We start from the raw sequence: 16,160 nt of genomic DNA on the forward strand, positions 1-16,160 counted from the left end.
AAACTTGGCCACTGTACTACTTGAGTCCCTTCCAATACCACACCTAAACTTCCTACAGCCATGGAAACCACTATTTATTTATGTGTTTCTGCATTATGGCATACCAGAAGATATTGTGTCTGACAATTTACCTCCAGTGGGGAGGCCAGTTTACCTCCTATGTATGGAAGGCAATAGCTCAAATTTAAGGTAACAATATCTGAAAGGGACCATCTGCTTTCTAACAGACAAGTAGAGCAGTTGGACTAGAAAATAGGAAGATACCTCAGGTCCTATTGCCTCTCAGTTATTTTAAGGATCATATGCCCTGAAATAAACTGTTCTGATCCCAGTGTTTGTATCTTTATGTAACTTACTACCTAAACATACAAGAATAGAGAGAAAATGGAAAAAAAAAATACAAAATGGAAATGTGAATAAAGCTTGATTACCTAAAGTTATGATTTGTTTCAAAAAGGTCTACTGTTTGAAAATGCATGACTGAATGATGACCATTATATTTTGAACTGGAAGGACACTTGGTGGTAGAGTGCATATGTCTGTTGAGCTACATATTAGAATAACCACCAAAAAAAAAACTCCTGGATCTGCATACCTATCTTGGTCCTGGCTCCACATACATATCTGGATTTGCATCAAAATTTAATCTTTCCTTGGACCATGGCCTTTCCTCAAAAGTTCATAAAAATCCGTTCACTACTTTTTGTGTTAGGAAAAGGCAAAGCAAATCCTAGATCTGCATGCATAGCTGGGTCCTGAATCCACATACATATCTGGACTTGCATCAATATCTAATCAATTGGTCCTCGGCCCATGGGCTGCATTTCTTCAAAGTTCATCAAAATGCTTTCACTCCTTTTTGAGTTATGTTTGGAACAAACAAACGGAGGCAAAAACAAAGTTGGCAGAGGTAAAAAACAGAAGTGGAAACATAACCTCCTCCAAGAAAGTTGGTGGAGGTAAAGATTTAATATGTACAAATACTAATCCTGTTTGCATCTTTATATAAATTATCATCTTAACATACAAGACGAGTGAGAAAATGGAAGAAAATGGAAAAATGAAAAAAAAAGCTTCATTACCTCATTTATGATTTGTTTTGGGAAGGTCTGCTGTTTGTAAATGCATGACTGAAAGACTACCATTACATATTGAAACATTCAGTAAGTACTGGTATTATTCATATGTTGAAATTGAGATGTTAACTTTGTTGGGAAGAAAAATTGCATTAAGAATACAAAAAAAAAGCTCTGCATCAAAAGAACATCATTAAATATTACGACTAACAGCACCGATACTGGTCGTTCTCTGAGCATAGTAAACTACTGTTACACCCACTCCCCTCCCACTCACCACACCACCAGTTGAAAAGTATAAATCCCCGAAAAACATTCCCCACATCATGTTGCCTTGCACACACTGGAACAATTTATGTCCTCCAGCAACCTGTTTATTCCCTCCCATCCACATAAGTATATTTTTGGTGTTTTACAGTGTCTTTTCCTGACAGGTCATTTTACAGACATGCAAAGTGCAGGAGCAAACAGTAACTCAAGCAATAATTTGTTATTTAATTTTTCAAGCTCATTGAATGAAAGACTATTGTTGTTGCAGGTCCTGGTTGGGGTTTTCCTCTATATAAACTGCTTGATGATATACACATTTTTTAAAAAGGAGGTTTTTAGGGAAGAAACGCAATACATTTTGTTTGCACAAACCCTATTTGTGGACTCTGCTCTTATGCTGGTAAGTGACGTGCTTTCAGTTGGAACTTCCTTTCAGTATGCCATGCACACGTTAGGGTTTTGCTGGGATTCGAACCTGGTTTGCTGATGAATCCAGCAAACCCCCACTAGGCCACCAGGGGGATGACTCAAATGCAGAGGCGTGAGGCAGAAGTAGAAAAGTATCAAAAAGTTTATTGACAAAATGTACAATCCACGGCAAAAAACAAAAGTAATCCAAAAGCTCAGAAGATAAAGGGAAAATAAAAAATATCCAAAAGTTCAAAGTCCAAAAACAAGAAAAGAAAAGGCAAAAATGCAAACGCTCAGAAGATATCAAAAATGGTAAAAACAAAATTCAAAAAGGTCTAAAAAGAAAGCAAAGTACAAAAACCACAAAGACACAGGCAAGGAACATGGAACAAAGGGAACTAGCACTAACAGGCATAGCATAGGAAAAAGACTCCATGACAAGGGAACAAACAGAGGGGTATTTATACACACACTAATTAAGGAACAGGGCGGGGCAGGAAACAGGCAATGAAGACAAACACAAAATGCAGTGGCGGCCTCTAGAGGCCAAAACAAACATGACAAGATGGAAATAACAGCGGCCTCTAGAGGCCAAAACAGTCCCAGTCCTAACAGGACGCCCCCTCTAGGAGCATCTCCTGACGTTCCCAGGGCGATCCGGATGGGCCGAATGGAAGTCCCGACATAGTCCTTTATCTAGAATGTCCCAGGCGGGGACCCAACAGCATTCCTCAGGGCCATAGCCCTCCCAATCTACAAGATATTGAAGACCGTCGCGAACTCGGCGGGAGTCCAGCAGGCGGCGCACGGTGAAAACAGTCTGACCCTGGAAGATGCAGGGGGGCGGGGGGTTCCTAGGGACAGGGGCATATGTGGATGTCAGTACGGGCCGCAACAGGGAAACATGGAATGCGGGGTTGATCCTCAGAGTCTGGGGCAACTGGAGCCGGTAGGCGACAGGGTTCACCCTGCGCACCACCTTGAAGGGGCCAATGTAGTGAGGAGCAAGCTTGCGGTTCTCCACCCGCAGCGGAAGGTCCTTAGTGGACAGCCAAACCCGCTGCCCAGGGCGGAAAGCGTGGGCAGGTCTTCTATGGCGGTTGGCCTGAGTCTGTTTGGTTCTGGAGGTCTGGATGAGGGTCTTCCTGACCTTGCTCCAGGTCTTGCGACACCGTCTCACATATTGGTTGACCGAGGGCACCCCCGCGTCCTCCTCCTGGTCCGGGAACAGAGGTGGCTGGAACCCGAATTGGCACTGGAATGGTGACAGCTTGGTGGCCGATGACTGCAGGGTGTTGTGGGCGTACTCTGCCCATGGCAGCCAGGTGCTCCACAATGTCGGGTTATCCATAGCCAGGCCTCGCAGAGTGGTTTCCAGGTCCTGGTTGAGCCTCTCTGTCTGGCCATTGGACTGTGGGTGAAACCCAGAGGAGAGACTGGCAGTGGCTCCGATGACCTTGCAAAACCCGTGCCACACTTGGGAGGAGAACTGGGGCCCTCGGTCTGAGACGATGTCCTGCGGGAGACCAAAGACTTGGAAGACATGAGTGAATAATAGTTTAGCAGTTTCAAGTGCAGAAGGGAGCTTGCACAGTGGTAAAAAGCGGCAGGCCTTGGAGAATCTGTCAACTATGACCAATATGACAGTGTTACCTTGTGACTCAGGGAGACCCGTGATGAAGTCGACTGCCACATGGGACCAAGGACGCCGGGGAATGGTCAGAGGATGCAGGAGACCCTGGGGGTGCTGTCGTGGGTTCTTGTTTCTGGTGCACACTTCGCAGGAAAGGACGAATGACCTCACTTCCTTCTCCATGCTAGGCCACCAGAAACGCCTTCTCAAAAAGTCCAGGGTCCTTCAAGCTCCCGGGTGGGCGGTGAGAGGGGACGAGTGACCCCACTGGAGAACCTTGGCCCGGGCTTGATGTGGGACGTACAAGAGGCCCGGTGGCCCCGTCCCAGGACTGGGGTCCTGGCGTTGGGCTCGTCGGACGACCTCCTCAATACCCCAGCGGACAGGGGCCACAATCCGGGACACAGGGATAATAGGCCCGACTTCACTCTCCCTGTTAGTGGCAGAGAACAGCCTGGACAGTGCGTCAGGTTTGGTGTTCTTGGAGCCGGGGCGGTACGATAGGGTAAAGTCAAACCGACTGAAAAACAGGGCCCACCTAGCCTGTCGTGGGTTCAGTCTCTTGGCTTGCTGGAGGTACTCCAGGTTCTTGTGGTCTGTCCAAACCAGGAATGGATGTTGCGCTCCCTCCAGCCAGTGCCTCCACTCCTCAAGGGCCAGTTTGACCGCTAGCAGTTCTCGATCCCCCACATCATACCGGGACTCAGCAGGACTCAGGCAGTGGGAGAAGTATGCGCAGGGGTGCAGCTTTCCTTCTGAACGTTGAGAGAGCACCGCGCTGACACCACTGTCCGAGGCGTCCACCTCCACGATGAATGGTTGGGAGGTGTCCGGGAGGACCAGAATGGGTGCCGTGCAGAAGCGGTGCTTAAGGTCTTTGAACGCCTTTTCCACCTGAGGAGACCAGACATAAGATCCACCTGTCCCTTTGGTGAGGTCCGACATGGGTGCTGCTACAGAACTAAAGTTCCTGATAAACTTGCAGTAGAAGTTAGCAAATCCTAAGAACCACTTAACCTCTTTGACGGACTTGGGAGTGGGCCAGTCCCGGACAGCCAGGGTCTTGGCAGGGTCCATTTGGAGTTGGCCTGTCTGTACAATAAAACCCAGAAAGGAGACCTCGGGAACATGAAATTCGCATTTCTGGGCCTTGGCGAAAAGATTGTTCTGTAGCAGCCTCTGGAGAACCTGGCGGACATGGTGGCGGTGCTCCTGCACAGTCTTGGAAAAGATAAGGATGTCGTCAAGGTAGACAAAGACGTACAGGTTAATCATGTCCCTCAAGATGTCGTTGATTAGGGCCTGAAAAACAGCTGGTACGTTGGTGAGTCCGAAGGGCATCACCTGGTATTCGTAGTGCCCAGACGGGGTGTTAAAGGCAGTCTTCCACTCGTCTCCCTGTCAGATATGGATGAGGTGGTATGCGTTCCGTAGGTCCAACTTGGTGAAGACGGTGGCACCTTGGAGCAGGTTGAATGCTGTGGACATCAGCGGAAGGGGATATCAGTTGCACACAGTGATCTTGTTCAGGCCCTTGTAGTCAATACATGGTCGGAGCCCTCCATCCTTCTTGCCGACAAAGAAGAAGCCGGCACCAGCAGGTGAGGTGGAGGGTCGAATGAACCCAGAGACCAGGGCGTCTTTGAGGTATTCCTCCATGGCCTTGCATTCTGGCTGAGAGAGGGAAAACAGTCTGCCATGAGGAGGGGGTAGTCCCAGGGAGCAAGTTGATGGCATAGTCATAGGCCCGGTGCGGAGGAAGAACGGCGGCCTTGCTTTTGCTGAATACCTCCTTCAAATCCCAGTACTCTGTGGGAACTTGAGATAGCTCGGTGAGATCAGGGGGCTCGGCAGGAGACACAGGATAGCTAGAGAGCAGACAAGAGGCATGGCACGCAGGGCCCCATTCCACAACCTGGCTTGTTACCCAGTCTATGCGAGGGTTGTGGCGGGTAAGCCAAGGAAGGCCTAGAATCACTGGGAACTCTGGTGAAGGAATCAGGTGCAGGGATATTTCTTCCTTGTGACCTTGAGACTGGAGGAAGACTGGAGAAGTTACTTGGGTGACTCTTCCATCACCTAAGGCTTGGCCATCCAGGGCAGACACAGACAGTGGGACTTCAAGAGGTGCAGTCAGGACATTGATACTTTGGGCGAAGTGAACATCCATAAAGTTTCCAGCCGCCCTGGAGTCTAACAAGGCTTGACGAGTGGACGGACTCACCCCAGGAGATGGAGACCGGGATGTAAACTCCTTGGCCAGGAAGTTCAGGAGAGAGGGTAGGCCCCGTCACAACCCTCCCTCGACTGGACGGGGTGGTCCTTTTCCCGAGAGTTCGGGACATGATGCTTGGAAGTAACCAGGCTTGCCACAGTAGATGCAGCACTTGTCCCTCCTTCTGCGCTCCCTCTCAGATGTGGAGAGGTGAGTACGACCCACTTGCATGGGTTCTGGACAGTCACTGGAAGAGGTAGACGGGCTCCAGGTAGAGGCAGGGAGGCCGGGGAGGCTCAGGACTTGGCAGCGTTCTCTCATCCTGTTGTCCAGATGAGTAGAATGTGAGATCATTGTTTCGAGGTCACTAGGGCATCCGATAGAAGCCAGACCGTCTTTGATGGGGTCAGACAGACCATGGTGGAAGGCTGACACCAGGGCAGTCTTGTTCCATCCACTTACTGCTGCGAGTGTCCGGAACGAGATGGCGTAGTTTGTGACGCTTCCCCCTTGCCGGATGGACATGAGCTTTCTGGCTGAGTCTTTACTGATGTCTGCTTGATCAAAGGCACGAAGCATCTCCTCAGTAAACAGCTGGAAATCAGAGCACTCGGGTCCCTGTCTCTGCCAGATAGCAGTGGCCCAGGCCCGTGCCTTACCAGCTAATAAGGTTATCACAAAGGCAATCTTGCGGCGATCCGTAGTGTAGGTGGTAGGCTGAAGCTCAAAGGTGAGTTGGCACTGGGTAAGGAACTCTTGACACTCACTGTGCTTGCCTTCATACTTCTGTGGTGCAGGAAGGCTGGGTTCGTGAGGTGAAGAAGGCAGCATGGCAGGAGGCACTGGAGTAGGAGTGGATGGTGGAGCAGGAACAGAATCAGGCGGAGGAGATGGGGGCAGAGAAGTCAGCTGTGCCAGGGTTTTCCCAATCTGCTGAAGCAGTACCTCATGGCGAGCCAGGGTCTTACGTTGGCTTGCGAGAGTCTGTCCATGAGGGTCCATGGTGGATCCGAGGTGTGTTAACGCAGCCATCATTCCCTGAAGATTGGCCGGGTAGACAGATGAAGAAGCCTCTGCAGAGTCGGTCATGACAGAGTCTTTCTGTTAGGGTTTTGCTGGGATTCGAACCTGGTTCACTGGTGCGATAATCCAGCAAACCCCCACTAGGCCACCAGGGGGATGACTCAAGTGCAGAGGCGTGAGGCGGAAGTAGAAAAGTATTAAAAAGTTTATTGACAAAATGTACAATCCATGGCAAAAAACAAAAGTAATCCAAAAGCTCAGAAGATAAAGGGAAAATAAAAAATATCCAAAAGTTCAAAGTCCAAAAATAAGAAAAGAAAAGGCAAAAATGCAAACGCTCAGAAGATATCAAAAATGGTAAAAACAAAATTCAAAAAGGTCTAAAAAGAAAGCAAAGTACAAAAACCACAAAGACACAGGCAAGGAACATGGAACAAAGGGAACTAGCACTAACAGGCATAGCATAGGAAAAAGACTCCATGACAAGGGAACAAACAGAGGGGTATTTATACACACACTAATTAAGGAGGGCGGCACGGTGGTGTAGTGGTTAGCGCTGTCGCCTCACAGCAAGAAGGTCCTGGGTTCGAGCCCCGGGGCCGGCGAGGGCCTTTCTGTGTGGAGTTTGCATGTTCTCCCCGTGTCCGCGTGGGTTTCCTCCGGGTGCTCCGGTTTCCCCCACAGTCCAAAGACATGCAGGTTAGGTTAACTGGTGACTCTAAATTGACCGTAGGTGTGAATGTGAGTGTGAATGGTTGTCTGTGTCTATGTGTCAGCCCTGTGATGACCTGGCGACTTGTCCAGGGTGTACCCCGCCTTTCGCCCGTAGTCAGCTGGGATAGGCTCCAGCTTGCCTGCGACCCTGTAGAAGGATAAAGCGGCTAGAGATAATGAGATGAGATGAGACTAATTAAGGAACAGGGCGGGGCAGGAAACAGGCAATGAAGACAAACACAAAACACAGTGGCGGCCTCTAGAAGCCAAAACAAACATGACAAGATGGAAATAACAGCGGCCTCTAGAGGCCAAAACAGTCCCAGTCCTAACAGCACATAATTCCTTGCAGTATCATTTGTAGAGTTTTGACTTTTCTGACCTGCTGCACACCGCTGACTTTGGTGGCAATGTGTCTGGAACGCTATGTGGCTATATGCATGCCTTTGAGACATGCTGTCATCTCCACAAGCAGGACCAGATTATATGGGAGTTTTATCATATGGACTCTCAGTTCTAGAATTCTATTGTTCAATTTCATAGGATATTGGGCAGTAGTCCCACCTGCTGCTCAGTACTCCTATGCAGTGTGCTCATTGGAAATAATTTTAGGTGAAGCATGGCAGGCACACGGACATTCCATCATTTTTATTATCCTTTTCCTTTTTTTAATCATTATCATTGTCTTCACCTACATCAAGATAATGATTGCAGCTAGAGCTGCTTCCTCTGAGAAAATGAAATCAACCAGTAAGAGTCTCAGGACTGTGCTGCTTCATGCATTTCAGTTGTTTCTGTGCATAGTGCAGTTTTTAAACCCATATATAGAAATGGCATATTGGGGGGTTGAAGCAATGATGTTGCGGAAAATAAAATATTCCATGTTTATTGCTTTTCTGATTGCACCACGTTGTCTCAGTCCATTGATTTATAGTCTCAGAGATGAACATTTTTTTCATGCTTTAAGACATTATGCTATGTGTGGCACTGATTGCCATTTCCCAACATTGCTTAAAGTAAAAAAATTGAAAATAAGACCAATTTAAATACAATAGAAGACATAATTAATAAGTGATTTATTGTATGTGATTTTTAGATTGTTTGATGAAAATAGATGCTTTAATGACTGTGCTAAAATACTCTACCAAACTTTGGTCAGTTGAATATATTGGAATTTGCTTATACAACAAAAAATGTGGAAAAACATATGCCCCGGCTGAATTGTCTTAAATACATTTTGGTCAAGGCTTATTGATGAAATGTGAAATATCAAATGTTATTTCACAGTTACTGTCAAAACACAGACACACACACACACACAGACCAACTTTTAGCTGACAGTGTCTTCAAAGTATCCATTGTATCAAAGTATATTTCTCATTTGATGGGGTAGACAATTATGTCTCATTTCATTTTTTTTATTTAACAGTCTATGTGTTGTGTGTCCTTGTTGTTTGTATAAAATTTATGTCGAAATAGATGTACCATGCTTTAAAATAGAAATAAACAAAAATCAGATACTAATTTTGCTATTCACATAGCAAATACTTAATTTAATGAGAGAATCACATTGTCAGTCCATCCTAATATGTCAAATGCTGGTTATGGAGGACCACAGGTACAACCTCAATTGTAAAAAAAAGTTGGGATTCTTGGTAAAATGTCAATCAAAACAGACTGCAGTAATTTACAAATCCTTTTCAAACGGCAGCTCTGGAAAAAATTAAAAGACCACTGCAAAATTATCAGTTTCTCTTGTTTTACTATTTATATCTACTATGTGTTTGCGGGGTTGTGTGACAGTGGTGCAGTCGTTAACACTGTTGCTTCACAGCGAGAAGGTTCTGGGTTTGAGCCCAGTGGCTGACAGGGTCCTTTTGGGGTGGAGTTTGCATGTTCTCATGTCTGCATGGGGATGCAGAAAGGAACTGTCCCCCCTACTGCTGCAATTCGAGCTGAGTCAACCAAACATGGCTTGCCTCAAGCCTGGATTGGGTTTGGCAGTGATGATAATGTTTCCCCCAAACTCCATATTAAAATATTGTCACTTACAGCATTTAATGGCAGAAAATGACAACTGGTCAAAATAACAAAAATGATTAAGTGTTTTCAGACCTTGAATAATGCATAGAAATCAAAATCATATTCAATTTTAAACAACACAATACTTTGAACTTAGCATGAGTTCAGAAATCAATATTTGGTGGAAGAACCCTGACATTTAATCACAGCTTTCATGCATCTTGGCATGCTCTCCACCAGTCTTTCATGTTGCTCTTGGGTGACTTTATGCCACTCCTGGCACAAAAATTCAATCAGCTCAGCTTTGCTTGGTGGCTTGTGACCATCCATCTTCCTCTTCATCACATTCCAGAGTTTTTCAATGGTGTTCAGATCTAGAGATTGGGCTGGGCATGACAGGGTCTTGATCTTGTTGTCCTCCATTCACAACTTGACTGACCTGGCTGTGTGGCATGGAGCATTGTCCTGCTGGAAAACCCAATTCTCAGAGTTAGGGAACACTGCCAGAGCAGAAGGAAGCAAGTTTTCTTCCAGGATAAACTTGGCTTCATTCATGTGTCCTTCGCAAAAAAAAAAAAAAATCTGCCCCCTTCCAGCCTTGCTGAAACACCCCCAGATCACTGACCCTCCAACAAATTTCACAATGGGTGTGAGACACTGTGGCTTGTAGGACTCTCCAGGTCTCCGTCTAACCATTACATGACCAGCTGATGGGAAAAGCTGACAATTGGACTCATCAGAGAAGATAACCTTCCTCCAGTCTTCAACAATCCAGTCCTTATGGTCGTTAGTAAACCTTAGCCAGGCTCTTTGCTTCTCATTGATGAAAGGCTATTTTTCTAGCTTTCCATGACTTCAACCCTACTGTGTCGAACCAACCTTGCCATGCACTTAACCCCAGCTGCCATTATTTTTTGGGTCACTTGATGTCATCTGACAGTTGTTGAGTGCCATTCAAAGGAGTTGATTATCATGGTCGCTGGAGTGTCATTTTCGCCTTCTGCCAGTCTGTAACTTTGTTGTCCTCAATGTCTGCTGCTTGACCTTGTTCTTATGAACTGCTGTCTTTGAAATTGAGGATGGAAGCAACCTGACACTCACTGTATCCTCCTGCCAGTAAAGCCAGTATTGAGTGCTTCTTTTTCTCACTCAAAAGTTTTCTTTTTAACTCTTTTGGCATGATGAATAAATATTTTTGTATTCCAAGTTTGAGGTTCTACTAGCGCTGATTTTGCCATCAAACTGCTACTATTGCAAGAGGATAGTAATGACCACAGCAGTGGTTTTTATACTTTTCCTCTTTAAATAAGATTTGGTTCAGGTGATCACCTAATCAGTACCTCATTCAGTCAAATGAGATGTGCTTGTGTTGGAATTCCAACACAGACAATGGAATAAAATGGCTGCCATACATAGAGATGCTGATTTAAGAAAAAAAAAAATGAAGTAGTCTCTTAATTGTTTCCAGAGCTTTATTTTCAATTGAATACAATGCAAACACAATATATTTAATGTTCAAACTAATAAATTTATTGTTTTTGTAAATAGACACTCACTGTGAATTTGATGGCTGCGAAACCACCCAAAATAGTTGTGACACTACCATGCTTACCACTGCGTTACATCACCTTCTCATTTAACAACAGTCAGTAAGTGTTTCAAAATGGAGGAGACCAATTGCTGAAGTTTTGAACATGAAATTTGTGGAAGCTGCCCGGATGTGGGTGGAGCAAAGAAGTACGGAAGGCTGTTGTTAGTGTTTAGATACACTTTTTATGCTTTTCAGCACAACACTTTCCCAACTGGGACAGTCACATGCACACACAGACACACGGACACACCGTCATGTTCTGGTCCCTGTATCCCACTCCTCTGCTCTCCTACTCCTTTTACTCGCACCATCACTGCAAGAGACACATAGACACACATGAATTGACAACAGGTGTAGCGATTTGGCCACTCACCTTCCCTGACTCTGCCCTCCATTCACAAACCGAAGCTCGGCCACCGCCCCACTGCCACATACCCCCACCACCCGATTCAGGCCGGGGAGCTGTTCGGCCTGCAGCGGACTCCCCCCCCGACAGGACAGGAAGTCCACCACCACCATCTGTGCCCCCGGCCTGTGGACCACCTCAAATTTGAGTGGCTGGAGGGCAAGATACCAACGGGTGATCCATGGATTGGCATCCTTCATGCAGTGGAGCCACTGGAGGGGCACGTGGTCTGAACAGAGGGTGAAAGGGCGTCCCACTAGGTAGTACCGAAGTGCGAGGACTGCCCACTTGAAGCCAGGCACTCTTCCTCTATCGTGCTGTACTTGCTTTCACTCATTGATAACTTCCAGCTAATGTACAGCACAGGACATTCCTCCTCCTCTACCTTTTGGGACAGAATGGCCCCCAGCCCCCTGTCTGATGTGTCTGTATGTAAAAAAAAGGGAAAGAAAAGTCAGGGGAGTCTAAAAGTGGCCCCCCATGCAGTGCAGCATTTACCCTAGAGAAAGCCTGTTGGCATTGTTCCGCCCACTGGACTGGAGCTGGTGCTCCCTTTTTAGTGAGATCAGTGGGCTGATGACGTCCGAATAATTAGGTATGAACCTACGAGAGTACCAGCCAGTCCCAGTAACTGTCTCACCCCCTTTTTGGTCTTGGGCCTCAGGCAGTCCGCAATCACTGCAGTCTTGTTAATTTGGGGATGCACCTGGCCATGACCCAAGTGGAAACCCAGATACCGTACTTCCACCCACCCAATTGCACACTTTTTCGGGTTAGCTGTGAGACCCGCATGCTTCAGCAACTTTAGGATGACCCTAAGGTTTTCTAGGTGCCACAGCCAATCATTGCTACAGATGATGATATCGTCTAGGTACGTGCCCGCGTAGGCAGCATGAGGTCAGAGAACCCTGTCCATGAGCCACAGGAATGTCACGGGAGCCCCAAACAATCCAAAAGGAAGTGTGATGAATTGGTGTAACCCAAACAGTGTCGAAAAGGCCATTTTCTCTCGGGATAGAGGACTCAAGGGGATCTGCCAATATCCCATTGTTAAATCCAGTGTCGAGTAAAAACGAACAGTACCTAATCGATCGAGCAGCTGATCAATGTGAGGCATTGGGTATGCGTCGAATTTAGACACCCCATTGACCTTTCTATAGTCCACACAGAACCAGCCCGACCCATCGGTCTTGGGCACCAGGACCACCAGGCTATTCCAGTCACTGTGGGACTCCTCAATTATGCCCATTTTGAGCATGGCCATGATTTCATCCCAGACCACCTTTTTTTTGTGTTTGGGCAGGCGGTAAGGGTGGCTGTGCACTACCACCCCCGCGGGCATCTCAATGTGGTGTTCTATGAGGTGGGTACGGCTGGGAAGGGGCGAAAACACATCAGAAAATTCCTTCTGCAACTGGGCCACCTCTGTGAGTTGGGCCGGTGAGAGGTGGTCTCCACAAGGGACCGGGGTCGATTAATTTGGAGCTCAATGTGGGCAATAATACAAGCACTTTGTCTCCCAGCGAGAACGCTCTAAGGCGCGTGCCCCTGTCATACAGTCGGACTTGACGTTCTTGTGCCTGCCGCAAATTCTCATGGGTTAAGTGAGTGAGTGTGTGGAGTTTTGCCCGCAGGTCGAGAACGTATTGAATTTTGTTCTTACTAGGCAAAGGTCCCTCCTCCCAGTTTTCACGTAGCATGTCCAAAATGCCACGTGGTTTAAACCCATATAATTACGCGTCACGGTCGTCTGCCCTCAGCCACCACCGGCAGGCGTCCCGGAGTTGTTGGCCAAACGCGAACAGCCAGACAACCTCCTCCAAGCACAGCGCATGGAAGCTGTTCCAAGGAGCAGCCAACATGCTGGAGAATGGCTCTCTAAGTCCACATGCACAAGCCGTCTGTCAGCGGGGAGCTGCAGCGGGGCAAGCTGTACCTCGCCGGTCAGAAGGGGAAGCAGGCGTGCTGCGCGCTGCTCGCCCAGCCAGCCCCACACCTCGGCTACTTGCTTAAAGAGTGCGAGGAAGGCTTCTGGATTGTTGTGCGGACCCATCTTTGTTAGGGTGAGGTGGGAAGGGTCCGCTGCAGTGGCGGTCAGGGACCCCGCCGACGCGAGCAGGTGCCGGAACACCTGGCGGTCTTCTTGTTGGGCCAGCATCAAAGCTTCGAAGCATTGTTCCTGCTCCTTTCAGAGGGCGATCAGTGCTTAATGCTGGTTCTGCTGTACCATAGCGAGGGCATGAATGAGGTCTTTGAAGGGCGAGGACTCCATGGAGGGGCTCCTTTCTGCACTCCCAGGTTTCAGCATTACTGTGGAAGCTGCCCAGATGTGGATGGAAGACAGAAGTACGGCAGGCAGTTGTTAGCGTTTAGATACACTTTATCATGCTTTTCAGCACAACACTTTCCCAACTGGGATAGTCACATGCACACACAGACACACCGTCGTGTTCTGGTCCGAATCCACCACTCCTCTGCTCTCCTACTCTTTTTATACAGTGCCGTCACTGCAAGAGACATGCAGACACACATTAATAACAGCTGTAGCAATTTGGCCACTCACCTTCCCTGACTCCGTCCTCCATTCACAAACCGACGCTCGGCCACGCCCCCACTGCCACAAATTTCTTTCACATTCTTGCTTGATATACAACCTTAATAGTACAACAGTCTGGGGTCTTCGTTGTCCTTTTTTGCACTTTATAATGCACCACACATTTTGTCCACTGCTTTTTTTCTTTATATATGTTACCTCTGGGTGATCTTATTCGTAAATATTGTATTAGTTTGCACTGTTATGCTGATGACACACAGTTGTATGTTTCTGCAAAACCTGATGAGAGACACCAGCTTAATAGAATTGAGGAATGTGTAAAGGACATTAGACACTGGATGCTTATTAACTTCCTTCTGCTTAACTCTGACAAGACTGAAGTATTGTATTAGGACCACATGCAGCTAGAAGTAAGTTTTCTGATTGCACAGTAACTCTGAATGACCTTTCTGTTTCTTCGCGTGCAGCAGTAAAAGACCTCGGAGTGATTATTGACCCCAGTCTTTCATTCAAATCTCACATTGATAACATTACCCGGATAGCTTTCTTTCATCTCAGAAATATTGCTAAGATAAGAAATTTAATGTCACTACTTGATGCGGAAAAACTAGTTCATGCTTTCTTTACCTCCAGGTTGGATTATTGTAATGCCTCAGCCTTACTCTCTGGATGTTCCAGTAAGTGCATAAATAAGCTCCAGTAAGTTCAAAATGCAGCAGCAAGTGTCCTTACTAGAAAATATGACCACATCACCAGTGATGGGAATAACGGCGTTAGAAATAAACGGCGTTACTAACAGCGTTACTTTTTTTAGTAACAAGTAATCTAACTAATTACTTTTTACATCGTTATAACGTCGTTCCCGTTACTTACAATAAAATACTATGCGTTACTTTATTAAAGCTGTGCTCATCTGGCATGATGATGAATGCTGCTCGTTCAGCCTTTCTTTCGTCTGCTTTAGTGTGGGGCGGGGAGATGCGAGACAACGGCATAGTAAGCCAATCAGAGTAGATTTGGACAGCATACGTAGGTAGGCTCTGCCTACTGCACAACTGCGCACACTTTCAATCATAAGACACAGCGATGGCGAGCGGTCAGCCCAACACTGCGTTTTCACATTGGAAATACAGCCATTACTTTTCATTACTTGAAATAAAAGGCAAAAATGTCTACGTGCAATGCACATTATGTCGAGGAACAAAGTGTTTGTCCTCGTCAGTGGCCAGTAATTAGTAACATAATTTTAATAACTACAAAAATATATTACATTTGATAGATGTCTTATCTCACATTGTCCCACAAAAATATTAATATAGTGTAGATAACGTTACTAATTGGTTCTGTTAAGTGTCCATTTCAGTCATTAAACACATTTAACATTCACTTTTATTATGATTACACTAACTGAATTTGATTTTTATTTTTTTTGGGGGGGTAACACAAAATGTAACGGAATAATTACTTTCCCTGGTAATTAGTTACTTTTATGACAAAGTAATTCCATTACTAACTCAGTTACTTTTTGGGAAAAGTAACTAGTAACTATAACTAATTACTTTTTGAAAGTAGCGTGCCCAACACTGCACATCACCCCATCTTAAAGATTTTTGGGGGGGCTTTTTTCCACCTCCGTTGGACAGGACAGTGCAGAGACAGGAAACAAACGGGAGAGAGAGATGGGGAGGGATCGGGAAACGACCCCAGGTCGGAATCAAACCCAGGTCCCTGGACCCACGGCACGGCACCCCATCCACCCAAGCCACGATGCCCCGCATCACCCCTAGCTTATCCATACTGCATTGTCTCCCAATCAAATTTCATATTGATTATAAAATACTATTATTGACCTTTAAGGCACTGAATGGTCTCGCACCACAGTACCTGAGTGAACTTCTGCTCCTCTATGACCCACCACACCTACTTAGATCAGAAGATGCAGGCTATCTGCTGGTACTTCATATAGTGAAGGCTACATCAGGGGGCAGAGCCTTTTCCTACAAAGCCCCACAGTTATGGAACAGCCTTCCAAGTAGTGTTTGGGAATCAGACAAAGTCTCAGTGTTTAAGTCAAGGCTGAAAACATATCTGTTTAGTCAAGCCTTGTGTTAATGGTGTTTATGAGGTAAAGGTGTAGATCCGGAGGGTCCTCAGACATAGAGTGTTTTGGTAAACTGGGATGTATGGATGCTGTCAGTCCCCACTTGCTTGCTCACTCGAGTTTGTTGACGGTGTAGTGGCTGGC

At 46.5% G+C, this 16,160-nt stretch overlaps 1 protein-coding gene across 1 annotated transcript; it reads left to right on the forward strand.

Moving 5' to 3' along the window:
• Nucleotides 1–1,524: 1,524 nt before the first annotated feature.
• On the forward strand, nt 1,525–8,447 carry LOC132901111 (odorant receptor 131-2-like). Its single transcript, XM_060943472.1, has 4 exons — nt 1,525–1,764; nt 6,049–6,075; nt 7,678–8,358; nt 8,439–8,447. Exons 1-4 carry the CDS (start codon nt 1,525–1,527, stop codon nt 8,445–8,447), a joined length of 957 nt encoding a protein of 318 aa, XP_060799455.1.
• The last annotated feature ends 7,713 nt before the right edge of the window (nt 8,448–16,160 follow it).

Source organism: Neoarius graeffei, chromosome 17 (assembly GCF_027579695.1).
Source record: "Neoarius graeffei isolate fNeoGra1 chromosome 17, fNeoGra1.pri, whole genome shotgun sequence".
Taxonomy (NCBI): domain Eukaryota; kingdom Metazoa; phylum Chordata; class Actinopteri; order Siluriformes; family Ariidae; genus Neoarius; species Neoarius graeffei.

Bases quoted from the DNA above. Each gene is read 5' to 3' on its own strand.
- LOC132901111 (XM_060943472.1), top strand. From the start codon at position 1,525: ATGCAAAGTGCAGGAGCAAACAGTAACTCAAGCAATAATTTGTTATTT. The intron at 1,765-6,048 runs GTTGGAACTTCC...ACACCAGGGCAG, and splicing joins TGGTAAGTGACGTGCTTTCA to TCTTGTTCCATCCACTTACT. The intron at 6,076-7,677 runs GTGTCCGGAACG...CAGTCCTAACAG, and splicing joins CCATCCACTTACTGCTGCGA to CACATAATTCCTTGCAGTAT.